This window comes from Hyperolius riggenbachi, chromosome 8 (assembly GCF_040937935.1).
Source record: "Hyperolius riggenbachi isolate aHypRig1 chromosome 8, aHypRig1.pri, whole genome shotgun sequence".
NCBI classification, from domain to species: Eukaryota; Metazoa; Chordata; class Amphibia; order Anura; family Hyperoliidae; genus Hyperolius; species Hyperolius riggenbachi.
The window spans coordinates 232274289-232295229 of NC_090653.1; the positions used below are offsets into that span (position 1 = coordinate 232274289).

At 42.1% G+C, this 20941-nt stretch overlaps 1 protein-coding gene across 1 annotated transcript in view; it reads right to left on the bottom strand.

Moving 5' to 3' along the window:
• Positions 1 to 1541: 1541 nt before the first annotated feature.
• TREX2 (three prime repair exonuclease 2) overlaps positions 1542 to 20941 on the bottom strand; it is a 42569-nt gene continuing 23169 nt past the window's right edge. Inside the window, exon 2 of the mRNA XM_068249765.1 lies at positions 1542 to 5649. Within this exon, the coding sequence (XP_068105866.1) occupies positions 4975 to 5640 (666 nt within the window). The 5' untranslated portion in view covers positions 5641 to 5649 and the 3' untranslated portion in view covers positions 1542 to 4974. The remainder of the gene's footprint in view (positions 5650 to 20941) is intronic.

The following is a 20941-nucleotide window of genomic DNA, read 5'->3' on the forward strand; positions in this document are numbered from 1 at the left end:
ACCTGAACTCTTGCACAGGACATAAGAAAAACATAGAGAAATGCACCCTGTATGTATTCAGAGAGTTTAGGCCGTCTAATTCCCCCTCATCTGTATCTAATCACCACTGTAATTTGATCTACCCCATGTCATATGACTGCCTATGGCAGATAAGCAGATAAGCCCATTTGAAAGCACAGGCTGTAAACAATATGTCTGCTTCCATGAATCAGGAAGTAGAACCTGTGCAGATTTATTTTAGGATTTGTATCAGCTGTAACAAATACATGTTTTAGTTTAAAGGTTATTATGCTGTTGTGTATCTTTTACAGCTGAGAGGAGGTCCTGAGTTCAGGTCCACTTTAAAGAGGAAATGTGCTGAAAATAGCATACTGAATAAAATTGCTTATTTTTTTTAATTTTTTTTTACAATATCACATTATAAATGTATTTAGTCAGTATTTTCCCATTGTAAAATCTTTCCTCTCCCTGATTTACATTCTGAAACTTATCACAGGTGGCCACATCTTTAGTCCTGTCAGGTGCAGCTCTGCAGAATGTTTGTATACTCATTTTTCTGAAGCCAGTAGAAAAAATACCTGGTCATTTAGAATGCCTAGGAAGTAGAATTCCACATAGCTAAACAGCCTAGGCTGTGACATCATTGGGAGGGCAGGGCTACATACAGTAATATATACCTATAGGAAGTGTTTCTGATGCTAAAACCAGGACATTTAAAAGACTACTATGGCGAAAAATTGTAAAATTTTAATTAGATGTAAACACATACAAATAAAAAGTACATTTTTTCCAGAGTAAAATGAGCCATACGTTACTTCTTTCCTAAGTTGATGTCACTCACAATAGGTATTAAAAATCTGACAGAACTGACAGGTTTTGGACTAGCCATCTCATCATGGGGGATTTTTAGCATTTTGTTTATTTGTTACAAAAGCAATCCCTGGAAAGGATCCATACAAAGTTGCTGGCTGCCCCCCTACCTGTTTTCACACTATTTTGGCGATTAGACTGAGCAACTGCTGTTCACTAAGTGCTTTTGAAATAAAGAAAACCCTGAGAATCCCCCATGAGGAGATAGGCTAGTCCCAAACCTGTCAGTTCTATCAGATTTCTACTACCTGCTATAAGTGAAAGCAACATAGGAGAAAAGTAATTTATAGCTCATTTTACTCTGGAAGAAATGTTCTTCTTTTTGTATAAGAAAATTGAGTATCCTGAATAATTTACTGCATTCTACTGTATGTCACCACGGTGCTACTTTAAAGGATCTACTGCCACTGTCTTGGTGTCAGATACCACACGGTACCGTCTGTAGTATCTGCCACTGTGGAATCCATATCTGAATGGGTCAGAGATGTTTTGGCAACATAGAGACCTATACAATATAAGGAAAAGGCATTTAATGTTTTGACTCATCAGTGCATATACAGTCAGGTAGATATGTACATTTGCAAATACAATACATAAAGATAGATTAAACAATTTTGTAAACTTTATATAATTCGTATGAGAAACGTAATAAAAAGCCAAATCAATAGATCTTGATTTCATAAGTTTAATGCTTTACATTGAGGAGTCAACAGGCAAATGAGTAAAATCACAGACCTGGTTTTTTTTTAACATGGGAAACTTCGTAGGGCCATATCCTATGAACTTTTCTCCTGAGTTTTGTCTAAAGGGATATTTTGAATTTTAGGAACATAGGCTTCAATTTATCAACAGGGATTCGATGACTAAAAATCCCTTTGTTAAAATTCCATATTTGAAGATTACCAGGTTTTTTGGGGGGATTCCCTAAGATTTTTCCACATCAGTGCCGCATTTGCTAAAATATCAAAAGCGTTCATTAAAACCTTGAAAAGAGTGAGTGACTGAGTTCTATGTTCATTATTTATCGAAGTAGGAGTTATTTTACCGAATGCAACACCGCAACGTGTTGTATTATAAGAAAAAGAGGCAAGTGAGGAAGTGTTAGGTGACCCATTACATGTATGTGTCCATGCTCAAATAAATCAGATTAAAGTTTGAAGCCTGTGGAGTGCCTTTTTCAAATTGTTAGATGTATTGATGTAGCAGGAGCGGTGGACCTGCTGGAGGAGTGCACCGGCTTGCTGCCTAATCCATGTGAGCAATTCTGAGGTCCAGGGTGAATATTGAAAAGCTTTTCACGCCACTCTGAGAGGAAGAGAGGATGCGTATGGTGGCAGAAGGGAGGAAATCCATCCTCTAAGGTCTGCTGCAATCAGGCGTAAGTATGGTTTAGTTTGTTTTTCTGGCACTTGTTCTGAATGTTGTGACATATATCCAGAACACTGTTGTTGTCATGCCTCGATTTACGTCACAGGAGCTATAGGCATAGAGGTCCTGGCACCCTAGACTTCACCCTCCATGAACCCTCAAACCCTCACTGAACCACACCACACGTGTGCTGGCTGGCCCAGCTGTCACTTCTCTTACTTCCATGGCCTGCCATAGGTAGCTACAGGTGTCCCTTAGTTCTAGGCAGCCAGAGCTATCCTCGGTATTTACTAGCTGGAGGTGCCCCCAACTGAAGGGAGATGTGGTCAGTGGAATGCTGAGGCCCAGGTGACTAACCTTTCATTTACACCCCACTCAGGAGTCTGAATAGATAAGGTGGGAGAGAGGCACTGGGGGAGGGGAGTGAGACATCTTTCCATCATCAGGCGACTGCTGGTAAGTGCCTACGGTGCCTTATGGTAAATCTGGCCCTGGTTGTTGTACAGCATATAATGGTGAATGGGTGGTTAAATAGATGTTATTTGTTTTGTATGATGTACCTGAAATGCATGTTGATGGTGTAACTCTATTGATAGCGTCATTTTCTTTAGAGCACATGGCTTCTATGCATGGTAGCTAGTAGTAAGTCGTTTCTAAGTTTATCTGCCCATATTTGCCTCTAGACAGGAATACAGACAGCTCTGTTCTGGAGATATTTTGCTCGGGATATAGCATGCAAACACGCCCACTTTTTGCTTGATGAATGCAAATTTTGATACTTTTAGCACATGAATATCAATACATTAAATTCAATTCAATTCAAGAACATTCAATATTTCTTTTCGTTAACTTTAGTGAATGCCGATTTCATATTCATCTATTGGGTAAATGATTGAATGTTCATGAATGTTCAATAAACCCTTCTATAGCGTTTGATGTATTTCATATCCAATTTATTTTTACTAAAGAGGAGCTTCAGACAAATATTAAAAATACACTTTAGTTTGAGTTCATTTCATTCAAAGTCCAACAATCGTCCCAATAATATGAAAAGTACAAGTACACCAACACTTTAATGGGAGTGTAGGTCTTCATTAACTGGAAGCTAAAGTGAGAGGGATGGAGGCTGCCATATTTATTTTTCTTTTAAGCAATACCAGTTGCCTGGCTATTCTGCTGATCTTCTGCCTCTAACACTTTTAGTCATAGACCCTGAACAAGCATGCAGCAGATCAGGTGTTTCTGACATTTCTATCAAATGTGACAAGAATAACTGCGTATTCAGACACTATTTCAGCCAAATAGACCAGTAGGGCTTCCAGGTTACTGGTATTGTTTAAAAGGAAATAAATATGTCAGCCTTTATATACTTATCACTTCAGGTTCCCTTTAAGTGGTCACATGATTATTTGCCCCCCAAGTAAAAGTATTGTATTGGTGGGGTAATTTGATTGTAGAAAACCAGAGTGGCCTGAGGACATTTGCTTCCTTACTGGAGTTACTGTAGGTTGGCTTCAATGCGGACTTTGACAAGATTGCATGACTATGACGGTCATATTTTGTTTCCTTTAAAACAATGTCGGTATACTGGCAGTCCTGATGATCTTTCTGTCTTTTGTAGAGTCTGAAACACACATCTGAAACAAGCATGAGGCTAATCTAGTCAGACTTTAGTCAGAGCACATGAAATTGCATAGTGGTTCTAGGTCAGTGGCTCAAGATATTATAGACCATACATGTCAAACTCCGTCCCGCAGGCCAAATCTGGCCCTCAGAGCCATTAAATTTGGCCCCAAGTGGTTTCCCCACTTTGCATTATGTTTGGCCCACTGTAGACCACCAGGGAAACAATATTGGAGGTGAAGTCCTAGAACACCAAGGAAGCCATATGGAGGAAGTAGGGGGAAAGCACTAAATACCAGGGAACTGTATAGGGGAGGGAGGGAGGACCACTAGACACCAGGGAACTGTATAGGGTTTGGAGGGAGGCCATTAGACACCTGGGAAATTTATAAGGGAGTAAGATGGCCAGTAGATATTGAGGTTGGCCTGCGACTAGGGCCCAGTGTTCAATTCCGGCCCACGTTGTATTTGAGTTTGACACCCCTGTTATGGACAGAGGATCAAAAGATGAGTCAGGCATTTAGCATTGTTTAAAAGGGAATAAATATGCCTGCCTTCCTATACCTTCCACAACAGACTGCCAATTAGGTGGGAGGTCTGCACTTTTCGGGTCTGGACTCACTTTTTGATCACTTTCGCAACATTTATAATTCCACCAGAAAGGCTATAATATAGTAAGGATACACATGTTAAAAAATAATTTCCTGGTTGAGAGAATAAATATTTAAAGAGTACCTAAGTTAAAATGATAGGCTCTGTCTTAATGAGGATGGATGGGTGGGGTCATGGGGTTAAACACACACCTGTCGTCTTCAGGTCACAGGTGATGCTCCGCCCCCTTCACCCTTCAGAAACATCCGCCTGCATTTCCACCAATTAGGCCGTGGCTGCCAAGTTGGAGGTGGCTCAGAGCTTCAGTTGTGATTTTGAAAAAAAAAATTCTCAAGGGCCCATTCTCTGAGGGAGGCAGAGCAATCACCTGCCTGGAGGGAGGACACCAGAACAAGTAAGTATTTAAGTCTTCATTAAGACAGAGCCTGTCAGGACTCTGCCTCTGTCATTTTTAGTTTAGGTACTCTCTTTAAAACCCTAAGGCCTGCATAGAACATAATATTAGTACATAGGCACAATCTCTCCCCATCTTCTGTATTTGGCAACCTGAAGAAGTTTTTCTGCTTTGCAAATGAAGACCAGGATGAGGGTCAACACGTCCCCTTCTGCATAATGAGCAAAGTTAGGGTCCTTGCTGAAGAGCTGTCGGTAGAGTTCCGTTAATGAACACGCCTTTCGGCCAGATTCTGGGTGTACTTGGCCTTGATTTTGCAGGTTTCGGAAAGCTTGCAGTGAATCCAGGCACAGGATGGATTCAGATAAGTCAAGCTGCTGCCGTAGTAGTTCCGTTTTCAGTAGGGGATAGTCATAGAAAAAGCCATTGTGGGCCACCAAACAAACTGGCTGGGCCTGGCGACTTATGAACTCACTCATGGTGTTGAAGAGGTTCTGATCAAATGTTTGCTTCTCACAATCTGTCAGCAGATCATTGGTGAGACCGGTGATTTCTGAAGCTGTCTTGGTGAGCGGCTTCCCTGGGTCCACACATAGGCAGAGTTTATCCATCACTCGAGGTAACTGCACCTCCCCTGACTCATCAGTTACTGGATTATTTATTGAAATGGCATGGACAGCCACCATACACAGCTCTGTGATCTTGGGTTGGTCTCTATTTAGACCTGTGGCTTCTAGGTCAATGAAAATATAAGTTTTCACCAAACTTTCCATGATTGTGACCTGTAGTGTTTAAACAAAGAAAAAAAATTGAGATGAAAGCTTAACATATAGTAAATTACTTCAGTACTTATACTTAAAGGGAACCTTAAAGGACTTACAAGGCCAACCTATACAAAAAAAAGGTTAAGTACCTGCGTCTCTTTAATAGACACGGAGGACGCCATCCGCTCCCTCCGTGTCGTTCCGCCGGGTCCCCGCCATTTAATAGCCCCCCCGGCCGGTCACGACCGCAGGGCCCGGGTCGGGCTCTCCTTCCTCTGCCAACATGGCCGCCGGAGCTGGCCGCGGCTGCGCAGTCCGCACCTGCCGCGTGTGCGGCTGCGCAGCTCTAGGGCCAACCCCCCGATCCACGCTACAGTAATTAAATGGCGGGGACCCGGCGGAACGACACGGAGGGCGCGGATGGCGTCCTCCGTGTCTATTAAAGAGACGCAGGTACTTAACTTTTTTAACTTTTTTTTTGTATAGGTTGGCCTCGTAAGTCCTTTAAGTGACATGTGACATGATGAGATAGAGATGTGTATGTATAGTAGTAAACATACAAATACTTATGCTGTGCTCCTTTTCTTCTTTCCCTGCCTGGAAGTTACAGCCATATAAGCCCAGTTCTCTGATAGGAAAATATTTTGACAGCAGAGGATAGATAAAAAAGGTCAATCTCACTAAAATTATAAATGCAAAAGTTTGGATGTTTGTTACTCAATCACGCAACAATGGCTGAACGGATTTGAATGAAATTTGGCACACACATAGTACATTACCTGGAATAACATATAGGATACTTTTTATCCCCATAACTAAAAAGTGGGTGGAGACAAATACAACTTTCACTTGGAAAATGTAAACTGCAGCCATTCTTACATTGTTAAAGGTAGGGTTTTCAAACTTTGCACAGTTGGTCACTGGGTACATATTCAGAGGGTGGCTGGAGCCTACAAAAGCCAATCAAATTTCACCTATTGATTTTCAGTGGAATATTTAATTTCTGCCATTCTTGCACTGTTAATGGCACAAGCCTCAAACCTGGTACAGTTGGTCATTAGGTAACTGGGGTTCAAATTCAGAAAAGGGGGTGGGGCCACAAACAGCCAGAGTTTTTTCATTTCAATGCAAATTATTGATGCCAAAGACAGCAAAGCTCACAAACCAGTCAAATACATACTCAGGCAACGCCAGGCCATCAGCTAGTAGTTCATATATTTTAGCTTTCTGAGACATGGGACAGACTGTCATTGCTGAATAAAAAAAAATTAACTTTTTAAAAGTTTTTAACCTTTTGCCGACCTAACGGCGATTGGCGTAAAGTCCTGGGGCTCTGTTTTGCAGGAAATCATGCGCATGCTGCGCGCGCATCTCCTGCTTGGGGGGCGGAGTTCTGCCCCGCCTTCAGTCTCCGAGCGGCTATTTCCGCTCGGGAGACTGTTAGACTGCGTGATCGCCGTCTATTTACATGGTGCAGCGCTGCGATCAGCAGCAGCGCTGCTGGTCCTTTGTTTTTACCCTCCAGGGGACAGCCGAGTGACGCGGCTGTCCCCAGTACAGCGCTGTACAATGTAAAATGATGTCAGTTTCGCTATCTAACAGTCTGCTAGCGGCGATTGGTGCTGGTAGACTGATGTCGGTGCTGGTAGACTGATGATGGAGTGGGTCTCCGTCACTTAAGCGGGGATGTGCGCACATCGGCACACGCGATCCCCTGCAAAACCCTGCCCCAGGACTTGGTGCCGTTCGGCGTTAGCTGGTCCTGGGGCTGCCACCGTCCCGACGTCTATTGGCATTAGGCAGTCGGGAATGGGTTAAAGAGGAACTTTACTGAGTTGAACTGCTTATTTTTTACAGTATTACTTTAGAAATTATTTAGCCAGTGTTTGCCCGCTGTAAAATCTTTCTTCACCCTGATTTACATTCATAAATTCATCACAGGTAGATACGGTACATCTTTATTGCTGGCAGGTGCATCACTGCGAAATGTTTGTTTGTTGAGTGTTCTAAAGTGAGCAGAAACAGCACCTGTTCTCCCAGAGTGCAATGGGAGGAGAAGCTTTGTGACATAATAGACTGCGCTAAAACATCACTGGGTGGGTGGGGGTTACATACCAATGTACAGTAATATAATAAGTGCTTTTGATGCTTAATCCAGGAAAATTCATGTAAAATTTGGTATCCTGAATAATTTAGTACATTATTCTCTATGTAATTGTGGTGTCTCTTTAACTCTACTTGCATAATATGAGACTCTAAATAATGCCATATACATTTTCTACTGGTGTTACTTTTAGAGAAGGACTTGGGAATACTGCTTGATAACAAGTTAAGTAACCCTATACAATGCCAAGCAGCAGTAGCTAAAGCAAATAAAATTCTTGGATGCATAAAACAGGAAATACAATTCTCGAGTGTCTTAATCACTTGTAAGGCTACATCTGGAGTATGGGATACAGTTTTGGGCACCACAGTATAGAAAGGACAAGACACACAACCTTTATGTTGCGCTTTTCTCCTGGCGAACTCAAAGCACCAGAGCTGCAGCCACTTGCTCCACAGGTAACTGGGATCATCAGGGAGCCTTGCCCAAATACTCCTTACTGTTATACGTACTGGCTTGAACCTGTATTCAAACCCTGGTCAAGGGCTCAAATCCTACATCAAATGCAACAACCTTACCAGTATGCCATCCAGCTGACACTTCTAGGACATTGACCTTCTAAAACGAAATTAATCAGATGTAAGATTGCACTTAGCAAAAAAGGTTGGACCAACTGGGCTTATTTAGCTTGGAAAAAAGGTGACTGAGAGGTGATCTGATTGACATGTATAAATCCATCAGAGGGCAATACAAAAGCTTGGCGGATTAACTTTGTCCCTAGGGTTGTATAACTGACAAGGGGATGTGATCTGCATGTGTAGGAAATACATTTTTGCCATCTATCTAGAAAGAGGTCCTTCTCAGTAAGAATGGTTAAAATCTGGAACATCTTCCTCATCTGTAACATCTTCCTCAGGAAGTAGTTATGGCAAACTCTATATCTGCATTTAAAGGATACCTGAGGTGAAAATAACCTAATAAAATAAACAATTGTATCTATCCTCCTTCTCCTAAAAATGACTTTATTAAGATATTCCACAGTTTTATTTCATATTTAAATCTAATTTTTAAGTTTTTACTGTTATATTGTTTTTGCTCAATGACACATTCATTGAAGTATGCCAGAGCTCCAATCTATGAACTATTGACCCTTTTTATCTCTTTTCTGCTCTGTGAGGGCTTTTTCTGCCAGGAAAGTGTTTTATAGCTGTAATTTCTTGTCAGTGAGGGTCACACTGTAGTCTGACCCAATCCTGACATAAACTGCCACTTACAGTGGTGTGAAAAACTATTTGCCCCCTTCCTGTTTTCTTATTCTTTTGCATGTTTGTCACACTTAAATGTTTCTGCTCATCAAAAACCGTTTACTATTAGTCAAAGATAACATAATTGAACACAAAATGCAGTTTTAAATGATGGTTTTTATTATTTAGTGAGAAAAAAAACTCAAAACCTACATGGAGCTGTGTGAAAAAGAAATTGCCCCCTGAACCTAATAACTGGTTGGGCCACCCTTAGCAGCAATAACGGCAATCAAGTGTTTGCAACGAGTCTTTTACAGCGCTCTGGAGGAATTTTGGCCCACTCATCTTTGCAGAATTGTTGTAATTCAGCTTTTTTTGAGGGTTTTCTAGCATGAACTGCCTTTTTAAGGTCATGCCACAACATCTCAATAGGATTCAGGTCAGGACTTTGACTAGGCCACTCCAAAGTCTTCATTTTGTTTTTCTTCAGCCATTCAGAAGTGGATTTGCTGGTGTGTTTTGGGTCATTGTCCTGCTGCAGCACCCAAGATCGCTTCAGCTTGAGTTGACAAACAGATGGCCGGACATTCTCCTTCAGGATTTTTTGGTAGACAGTAGAATTCATGGTTCCATCTATCACAGCAAGCCTTCCAGGTCCTGAAGCAGCAAAACAACCCCAGACCATCACACTACCACCACCATATTTTACTGTTGGTATGATGTTCTTTTGCTGAAATGCTGTGTTACACACCTTCCAAAAAGTTCAACTTTTGTCTCGTCGGTTCATAAGGTATTTTCCCAAAAGTCTTGGCAATCATTGAGATGTTTTTTAGCAAAATTGAGACGAGCCTTAATGTTCTTTTTGCTTAAAAGTGGTTTGCGCCTTGGATATCTGCCATGCAGGCCGTTTTTGCCCAGTCTCTTTCTTATGGTGGAGTCGTGAACACTGACCGTAATTGAGGCAAGTGAGGCCTGCAGTTCTTTAGATGTTGTCCTGGGGTCTTTTGTGGCCTCTCGGATGAGTTTTCTCTGCGCTCTTGGGGTATTGGTCGGCCGGCCACTCCTGAAAAGGTTCATCACTGTTCCATGTTTTTGCCATTTGTGGATAATGGCTCTCACTGTGGTTCACTGGAGTCCCAAAGCTTTAGAAATGGCTTTATAACCTTTACCAGACTGATAGATCTCAATTACAGTACTTTTGTTCTCATTTGTTCCTGAATTTCTTTGGATCTTGGCATGATGTCTAGCTTTTGAGGTGCTTTTGGTCTACTTCTCTGTGTCAGATAGCTCCTATTTAAGTGATTTCTTGATTGAAACAGGAGTGGCAGTAATAAGGCCTGGGGGTGACTACAGAAATTGAACTCAGGTGTGATAAACCACAGTTAAGTTATTTTTTAACAAGGGGGGCAATCACTTTTTCACACAGGGCCATGTATATTTGGAGTTTTTTTTCTCACTAAATAATAAAAACCATTATTTAAAACTGCATTTTGTGTTCAATTATGTTTTCTTTGACTAATAGTTAACGTTTTTTGAAGAGCAGAAACATTTAAGTGTGACAAACATGCAAAAGAATAAGAAATCAGAAAGGGGGCAAATAGTTTTTCACACCACTGTACATACCTGATGTTTAACTCTCTCAGGCAGAGAAAGAAAAAAAGGAACATAGTATAGTTATTTGTGTGCTAGGCACTGCACATCTTATGTCACCTCGGGTATTCTTTAAAGAGGGCTTGGATGCTTTCCTAGCATTGAAGGGCATCCACGGCTATAATTACTACATAATTCCTAGGAGAACTGATCCAGGGACTTACCTGACTGCTATCTGGAGTCGGGAAGGAATTTTTTCCTTTTAAGGCTAATTGGCCAAGGTCTTGTAAGGTTGTTCGCTTTCCCCTGGATCAACTGGGATATGTGCAGGTTTGTTTCTGCTTGAACTTGATAGACAGATGTCTTTTTTTTCAAGCAAACTATGTTACATTTATCTATGATACTGATTACAGAAATTATCCAGGAGCAGCCAGTATACCCATAGTTAGTATTTACACTTCAATGATGATATGCGAATGAGTTTAGAGAGTCATTTTAACAGCAGAAACAGCATGGGTAGTCTCAAAGCATATAATTTAAGAAGCAGCGATCAGCACAGACTTCAGCTGGTTTACTATCAGTGCAAATTCAATTTGCAATTCTGATTTGCAACTCCGATTTTCCCTGGATTCTATCAAAAGAAGAACGCAGAAAAAACGCAGCATGCAGTAACGATTAAAAAAGTACAAATCGGAATTGCATGTAAAATCGCTTCCAAATTACAAATCGGAATCGACTGTAGTGTGCAAGAGGCCTAATGGTGCCCATACACAGTACAATAAATACTTTCGATTTTCTCCATTTATTCGACCAAAATAATCAAATCAAATGAAAGTCAAAAAGAATCTTTTTCTTCCAATCACGAAAAAAATCTAATGATTATCTAATTTTTTTGATAAAAATCTGATCAGACATGTTGGAAAAATCTTTATAGTTGATTATTTTTTCCAGATTTTCTGACAAATTGAACGTTTGTGTATGGTATCCTGAAAACAATTATGCATTTTTTTCAAATCTAACAAAATAATCAAACAAAATTATCTAATTGAAAAATTATACCATGTATGGGAACCATAAGGGCTCGTTTCCACTTGTGCGCGGCATGCGTCTTGCGAGACGCGATGCCGGCACAGCTGCTCGCCTCTCGCAGCCGAATCCCTCTAGCTGCGCTATACACGGCTAAGGGCTTCGTACAGTCATGCACAGAATTATGCTGCAGGGCCTCAGATTTTTCCTCGGCCACAAATTCGGATGGCTTACATAGACTTCTATAGGCTGCTAAAATCCATCCCGAATTCGCGGGCGGGGAATCGGCACAAAATCGCAGCAATGGAAACTTAGCCTAAGGCTGGGTTCACATTGCATCAGATGCACAGTGTGTTCAGAGCATATCTGCTCTGGATGCGCTGCGTTCCATCACAGTATCTGCACCTCGTTCACATAAGCACCATTGTGCAACTGGTCCGCTCACGACATCAAACGTTCGGTTCACCTGCCGCCATCACATTCGGTTTCACAGTTGCTGCTGCAACCACTGCTCAGGTCTACTGCAGGGGAGACGTACCGGTATACAGATCGTAACCCCGGCAGAGGCATGTGTGCTCCCCGCTAAATTGCAACAGTCCAAATGGGAATTCTCCCTCCACCAGAGAGGATTCTCATAGGTCCACCACTGAGGCATAGCTATGGGGGAGCAAGGGGGAACATGTGTCCCTTGGCGTAGCACTGTGAGGGAGCTCAGCACAGCCGCTGCACCCCCACCTGCATGAGAAGCAGCACGCTGGCTGCCCAAAGTGTCCCTGCTTCTCTTCCTCTGCAGAGGAGTGCAGAAGTGTTAACAGCAACTAAATAGGAGCAAAACTGGCTATTTATATGGGGGCACATCTGACTTTCTAAACAGGGGCAAGGGGGGCACATCTGGCTATCTAAAGGGGGGCACATTTGGCTATTTATGGGGGGCACATCTGGCTATCTGACTGGAGGAAGGGGTCACATTTGGCTATCTAAACAGTATTTGTACATCTGACTCCACCCATGACCACAGCCACATTCTGATGTGTGGGCACACCCAATTTGTCCGGGGGGGGGGGGGGGGGGGGGAGGGCAAAACTCTCTTTGTCCCCGGGTTCTAAAAACCCTAGCTAGACCTCTGGTCCACAACTCATTGAACCATTGAGAATCCTTTGTGGGAAGAGAAAATTCCCATTGATCTGTGTCAGTGCAATTGGGAGCCTCATGCTTCTGATCCTAACAAAAAGCAAAAAGATGCTTGTACACCAACTGAATTTATAAAATGTGGAAAACTGCAATTTTCATGCAAGTGTAACATGCAAGAAATGATTGATATAAACTTTCAATGAAATGAAAGATTAAACGCCAAAGAGTCTTAATTTAAACAAAAAATAACAACTAAGCAGTAGTAAAACTACATATACCTACATTACATAGACAGGCACCAAATTAGCATAGCAATATCTGAAAAGCATCCCAATCATAGCAGTTTCATAAAAGGAAAGGCCAGACTGTATAATCCTCTGACCAATGGGGATGTATAATGTCAAAGAAAGCAACTTGTTTGCAGGCAGCTAATACAATGACTACCACTGCCAGGGCCAGAGCTACCATAGGAAAAAATGGTCAATTGCCCCAGGGCCCCAGAGCCTGTAGGGGCCCACAGGGTGTCCCTCCTCCATCTTAACTGTTGCTCCCCAGGGACTCTGCAGAGTCTGTTAAGTTGGGAGGTGATTGGGGGAGGGTCAGCAGCCAGCTCAGGGACCCAGGAGGGAAATGTGGCTGCAACAAAAGGCCTCTAATTACGCTTTTTGGTCGGGGGGTGTCTGTTGGGGGGCCCCCAGGCTAATTTTGCCCTAGGGCCCAATTGTTACTTGAACCGGCCCTGACCACTGCTTATGGAAGAGTATAGCATACAAGAAGTTTGTGCCTGGAAACTCAGGTGCCTGATCAGTACAGTAGCATATGTGCGGATCCAGCAGAGGAAGAGGCAGCACAGTGGGAAAGACAGGAGGACACACAGCACAGGAACAGCACAGTACAAAGGAACAGGAAATGTTCTACTGAGAGACACTTCCTGATAGAAATATAAGACATCCGCTGAAAATAAGCCCTAGGACATCTTTTGGAGCAAAATTAATATGTGACACTATCTTTTTTTCGGGGCACTGCAGCAGCAGCAGCAGCAGCAGCCACATGGCTAATTAATATTCACTGCACTCTGGTGACTCCTGGTGGGACTGTTGTGTTGTCCGGATCATGAACGAATCGTTCATTTGATCCAGATCTTTTTTGTGAGTCGAATCACCCGGATCATCACAATGAAAGATTCGGTTCACAGAGGATGTCTGTCTGGAAGAAACAGGAACATACAGAATGTACAGTGCAGGGAAAGTCCTGTCCTGCTAGTCATTTCACCCCCAGTCTGCTTCCCTAGTAAAATGATTTAAATGACTCAGTTCAAAGATCCGGTTCTTTTCAATGATCCAATTCAAATGATCCGAATCCTTAAAAAGATCCGGACTTCTTATCACTAACCTGGAGCGGCTGCTTCGAGAGCTGCATAACGCAGCTCAATCTGACGTCCAACTTCAACATCACCATGCGTTGCGTTAGGGGCACGTTATGCGACCATAACGTCCCCAAAAACGCAACGTCTTGGTGGGAAAGTAGCCTGATAGTAAAAAATTCAAACCTAGATTTTTAACTCTTAAAATAAAAAAAGTAAAATCCAATTTAGGATTTATCTCATAAGTTTATTTTCAGATTTAGATTCACTTGAAGACACTGCTAAAGCTAAAATGTCTGCAGGACAACCAGCCTCTTAGAATTTTTAATTTCAAAAGTTTTATTTATTGAAGGGAGTCAGCGACAAAAAAAAGTGTTGGTGAAACCCCAACATAGGGATTCTTATTTGGATTTTGCGGAATTAAAATTTCCGCATTTGCGATCGGAAGTCCGTATTTCCAATCGGATTCCAATCCAAACTCATACATCGGAAAACGGAACTCGGAATTTGGATTTTGGCGGAAAAACTGCATTACAGCAACTTGGTATTTTTAGACCAATTACAGAACTCGGAACCATTGGACCAATCAGAGATTGCAGAAAAACTCTGAAGTAGAGAATGCAAAAAATAACCAAACAAAAGGCTACTCGAAAATCGGAAATCAATCAGAAATCCACAGAATCAGTAACTGGCATTGGCGGAAATCCGATTTTCCGTGGAATCGGAGAATGGCATTTACGACCACCCCTACTCCTGTGAGAACACAGTGGCATTGGAGGAGAAGCGAGGTCCCAACCAAGGAGGTGCGGGACTGGGCACTGTAGGGAAAGTATAATGTTTTCTCCCCACAGGTTAGGTTTGAGCCATGTGCCAGAGTTTCTACTTTAGCATTCCTTTGCCTGAAATAACATAGGAGGTTTAATTAACATGATCCTTGCCAACTCCAGAAAAACCAGTCGGTAATAATCACTATGCCTACCAAAGTTTTAAATCAGCATAATTAGTAAATGCCTGGCATCATTTGTAAAGCACACAAACATCTAATGACATGTTTGAGGAACCTCATAGAGGAAAGAGGAGGGGCAAATAAACAGGGGAAGCAGGAGCCTTCTCAGTGTTGTAGTATATACTGTACGTAAACACTGGGTATAGTTTGATTTTATATTACTCACATTGGGTGGTTGCCCAATTACAACAAAATTTTGCACTTTTAAAGAAAACCCTAAGTCACAATAAATAGTCTGCACTCATCTTAAAGGTCGGCTGAAACCATTTTTGCTCCAATGTTTCGGCAATATTCAATATTCAGTTGTATGAATATAGATAACAATGAGTTTTCAATCAGGATGATACCATTTATTGGTTAACTTAGAGATGAACAAACAGTGAGCTTCCGGCTTATAAAAAGCCTTCGTCGGACTGGTTCCTGACAAAAACTGAAAAACACAGTTTTTGTCAGGAACCAGTCCGACGAAGGCTTTTTATAAGCCGAAAGCTCATTGTTTGTTCATCTCTAAGTTAGCCAATAAATGGTATCATCCTGATTCAAAACTCCTTGGTTTTACTGATGGCTAACATGGTACAACACCCTACTGCTTCGAATATAGATAACAATGAAAACTTGATAATATCCCCCTCTCTGTCCTAATTGACCATTAGATTCAGTGGGTCAAATTTATCAAAGCATTACAGTCTTTTCTTCTTAAACAGTTCTAACCAGCAGGGGGAACTGTTCTGCATGATAATAAGAACATTATTAAATTCTACTTAACAGTGGCAGTTTAGTGTGAATTTCTAGAACTGCACTACAGTTAAGAAAAGTGCAAATCCATTCCTAAACTGCTACAATGCTGGGCAGTGATGCAATACAGCAGATGTATTGGTTACTTAAAGAGACTCCGTAACAAAAATTGCATCCTGTTTTTTATCATCCTACAAGTTCCAAAAGCTATTCTAATGTGTTCTGGCTTACTGCAGCACGTTCTACTATCACCATCTCTGTAATAAATCAACTTATCTCTCTCTTGTCAGACTTGTCAGCCTGTGTCTGGAAGGCTGCCAAGTTCTTCAGTGTTGTGGTTCTGTGATGCATCTCCCCCCTCCAGGCCCCTCTCTGCACACTGCCTGTGTATTATTTAGATTAGAGCAGCTTCTCTCTTCTCTCTTATCTTTTACAAGCTGGATAAATCCTCCTCTGAGCTGGCTGGGCTTTCACATACTGAGGAATTACATACAGGCAGAGCTGTCTGCACTCTGCAGGAAGAAACAGCCTGACACTTCAGTGGAAGATAGCTGCAGGGGGAAAGAAACACACAAATGATCTCTTGAGATTCAAAAGGAAGGGTGTATACAGCCTGCTTGTGTATGGATGTATTTTCTATGTGTGGATATACTGTACATCAACCTATTTCCTGTTTTGGTGGCCATTTTGTTTGTTTATAAACAAACTTTTTAAAACTGTTTTTAACCACTTTTAATGCGGCGAGGAGCGGCGAAATTGTGACAGAGGGTAATAGGAGATGTCCCCTAACGCACTGGTATGTTTACTTTTGTGAAATTTTAACAATACAGATTCTCTTTAAGCAACCGCAATTTCCCTCACACACAGCACTGTCTGAGAAACCTTCCTAACTCCTCCTATTTAGGAACAATTTAAGAAGTAAACTGCACTGTTTGATGATTTTCTTAGCACTCTTGATAAATGTCCCCACCTAATTTTATTGTGTCAAGGAAGTCAATTATGTTCCATTTTGCTCGATCGATGGAGAATGGCAAACATCTGGATGGAAGATATCAGTAGACTGTAAAGGAATTGTCTACTCTTCACATGATTTCGACTGACATAGAATCAATTTTTGGTTTCAGAGCATGGAGAATCGCATAGGCTTTTGTTTGTAGGGCTTGATTTACAAAGCAGTGCTAACCTACTTAGCACGCCTAAAGTAGTTTAGGCATGATAACCTTTGCACTAGTAGGTTAGCACTGTTTTCAGGAATAAAACTCGCGCGCAAAGTTTTATGCGCGCATAGTCCGGTGCGCGCAGAAAGTTGCATAGGGTTTAATGGGTGCATAAAACTTTACACACGCACAACTTTATGTGCACTAAACTTTGCGTGCGCAAAACTTTGCGCGCGGGAATTTCGCGCGAGTTTATTTTTATCAAACCTAAACTGGGTTTAGGCGTGATAAAGGGCTTTTCACAGGCGTGCAAACACTTTGCACCGTTTTGTGAATCAGGCCCGTAGTGTGTGGGCCACTAGTCAGTTGATTTTCTATAAACCTCACTGTAGATGATCGCTCCATAAAGTCGATAGCTTAATCGCTCAATAGAAAATCTAGTACGGTATGGCTACCTTAATACTTGCCTTCCATATAAACTCACGCTTAACCCTTCAACAATGCCTTTACGTGCAAACATTATCCTGAGTTGTTTGTGATTGTTTCAGGTAACTGGCTACTGTCAGTATAAATGTATAAATTCAGGAAGTGGTCACCATGGATTTATAAAGTCTATGTCTCCTAGATTTTATGTAGTTTGACACTAAGCAGTTTCATGATTCACACTCATACCTATTCTGACCTCATACTTTTTCTGGGCAGCAGGGTGGCATAGTGGATAGCACTTTCGCCTTGCATCGCTGGGTAACAGCCAGGGCACTATCTGCACGGAGTTTGTATGTTCTCCCCATGTCTGTGTGGGTTTCCTCCCACATCCCAAAATCATACCAATAAGTTAATTGGCTTTCTTAAAAATGGCTCTAGATATATACATACATACTGGACATATGACTGTAGGGATTAGATTGTGAGGGACAGTTAGTGACAAGACTATATACAGTATACTCTGTAAAGTGCTGCGGAAGATGTTGGCACTTAATAACAATACTTTTACCTAACTAATGGCTATAACCTAAACCCAGCACTCTCCTAGTCCCGGATGATGACCTTCACTTAACCCGTTCACCCCTTCCTCACCTATGAAACTGTTGATACCTTAAGGTAAGTGGCCTGCTCAACCAGTTTCCATCCTACATACAATATGTTCATATACTCATGTGATAAATGACTTCCTTATTGTTACATACAGGACATAAATAGAATTCTATTGAAATCGCCTCCCTCCAGTTGAGCCTCTCCCGGTGTCCTCATGCAGGGCTAATGTCTCTGGCATTGCTGGCTTAGTTGGCGCTTTTCATCTGCTATTTAAGCTTAGCAACAGGAAGTAATGAATACATTGTAGCATATTAAATACCACAGTGTTCCTGTTTAAATGTTAGAGTTTTGTAGTGTTGGCTGTGTAGTTACACTTTATGTGATGAAAAAGGTTCATCCCATAAGAAAAAGTTAAGCTACAGACATGCTTTTGTCACTCAAATAATTTAATCATTCTTGATTGTTTTGCTGGAAATCTAAAGTGCCACACTGGCCCTCCCGGCAGGGCCGGATTTCCGCACAGGCCACCTAGGCCTGTTCCTAGGGCGGAAACCTGCCGATAGAAAAGCTGGGGCGGCTGTCGCACATTGTGCACCAGGCAGCCGCGCTGTCCCCAGTCTCTCCTAGGATCTGCATTCTGCAGTGCACGGTGGAAAGCGCCCCTCCCCTCCTTTCCTCTCTGCTCTGACACTAGGGAGGAGGGGCTGAGCAGAGAAGCCAAGCGCGAGATTCAGATCAAGAAGACGGGGCGGGCGGGCGGCTACTCTCAGCACAGCAATGCATACAGGTATCTGTGCATGGTGGCAGCGCTGTAAAAGTGAAGGGAGGGAGAAGAAGTGTCTGCAGAACAGCAAGCATTTTGCAGACTAGAATCACGCTGTGCCTGCCTGATCCCTGTGGAATGAGTGACCAGCTGGGATCCCCCTATCTCTCCCCCCCTTCTTCCTTCCCGGGAGCCTGTGACTCCAGAAGCTACTAAAACAGGGCTGCCTGGTGCTCTCCTCTGTCCTCCTGTAGCCTGGCTTACATCTCTTCTCTCTATGCACCCCTGTCATTCCTTTCATCATTTTCATCAGGTAGAATTGTTTCTCTCCTCCTCCCCCCACAGTCATTTGTCTTTCCATTGCCCTAGCACAGCTATTCACACTTGTTCCTTTTCTTATTGCACTTTTAGTCTTCTGAAATCACTGGTTCACTCTGTTTTTTAAAGGATATTGGAGGTTGATTCATGACATGTTAATGTGCTAAGCCGCATGGGTTAAACCGGTGATCAGCGTAGCGAGCGCTCTTGGCTATGCGTGCTCCTTTGAAGTACAGTGCGATGGTATGTAGCATGACCATGATACTTTACTACATTTAATGTAGCAGCGGCCGCACTAGCAAAGTATGACGGTGGTGCTACATACCATCGCACTGTACTTCAAAGGAGCACGTGCAGCCAAGAGCGCTCGCTACGCTGATAGCGTGCGCTCACCGGTGTAACCCATGTGGCTTAGCGCATTAACATTTCATGACTCAACCTAATTGTATCTATGTTTGAGCACCAGCACTTTCTCCCTACAGCTACTTTATATGAATAAAAGCACTTTTTAAAGTTGACTAAAAATTATTGTTTTTTATCTAAACCTGCCTAATTAGTTTGCACTGCTCTTAGTACTTATGGGTGGTTGTTAATGTGCGTACACACCTGTGACTGATGTCACCTGTCTGGGATCGAGACCCAATTCCCTTGGGTGAAAATGCTGGACTGGACTGTACAGAGTGTCTCAGCTGTGTAACTGACAAGGCATTCTGTTGTCATGCTGGGGGGGAGAGGGACAACAGAGCGGCACGTGCGTGACATCACGCAGCAGGCGGGAAGTGACATCCATCTAATTCTACCATAGTCATAGTCTAATGTCTTATAATATGATTATTATTATTATGTATTTATATAGCACTGACCTCTTCTGCAGCACATTACAGAGTACATAGTCATGTCACTGACTGTCCTCAGAGGAGCTCACACTCTAATCCTACCATAGTCATAGTCTAATGTCCTACCATATTATTATTATGTATTTATATAGCAGTGACATCTTCTGCAGCACATTACATAGTACATAGTCATGTCACTGACTGTCCCCAGAGGAGCTCACAATCTAATCCTACCATAGTCATAGTCTAATGTCCTACCATATTATTATTATGTATTTATATAGCACTGACATCTTTTGCAGCACTTTACAGAGTACATAGTCATGTCACTGACTGTCCTCAGAGGAGCTCACACTCTAATCCTACCATAGTCATAGGCTAATGTCCTACCATATTATTATTATGTATTTATATAGCACTGACATCTTCTGCAGCACTTTACAGAGTACATAGTCATGTCACTGACTGTCCTCAGAGGAGCTCACACTCTAATCCTACCATAGTCATAGTCTAATGTCCTCCCATATTATTATGTATTTATATAGCACTGACATCTTCTGCAGCACATTACAGAGTACATAGTCATGTCACTGACTGTCCCCAGAGGAGCTCACAATCTAATCCTACCATAGTCATAGTCTAATGTCCTACCATATTATTATTATGTATTTATATAGCACTGACATCTTTTGCAGCACTTTACAGAGTACATAGTCATGTCACTGACTGTCCTCAGAGGAGCTCACACTCTAATCCTACCATAGTCATAGGCTAATGTCCTACCATATTATTATTATGTATTTATATAGCACTGACATCTTCTGCAGCACTTTACAGAGTACATAGTCATGTCACTGACTGTCCTCAGAGGAGCTCACAATCTAATCCTACCATTGTCATAGTGTACTGTCCTACCATATTATTATTATGTATTTATATAGCACTGACATCTTCTGCAGCACATTACAGAGTACATAGTCATGTCACTGACTGTCCTCAGAG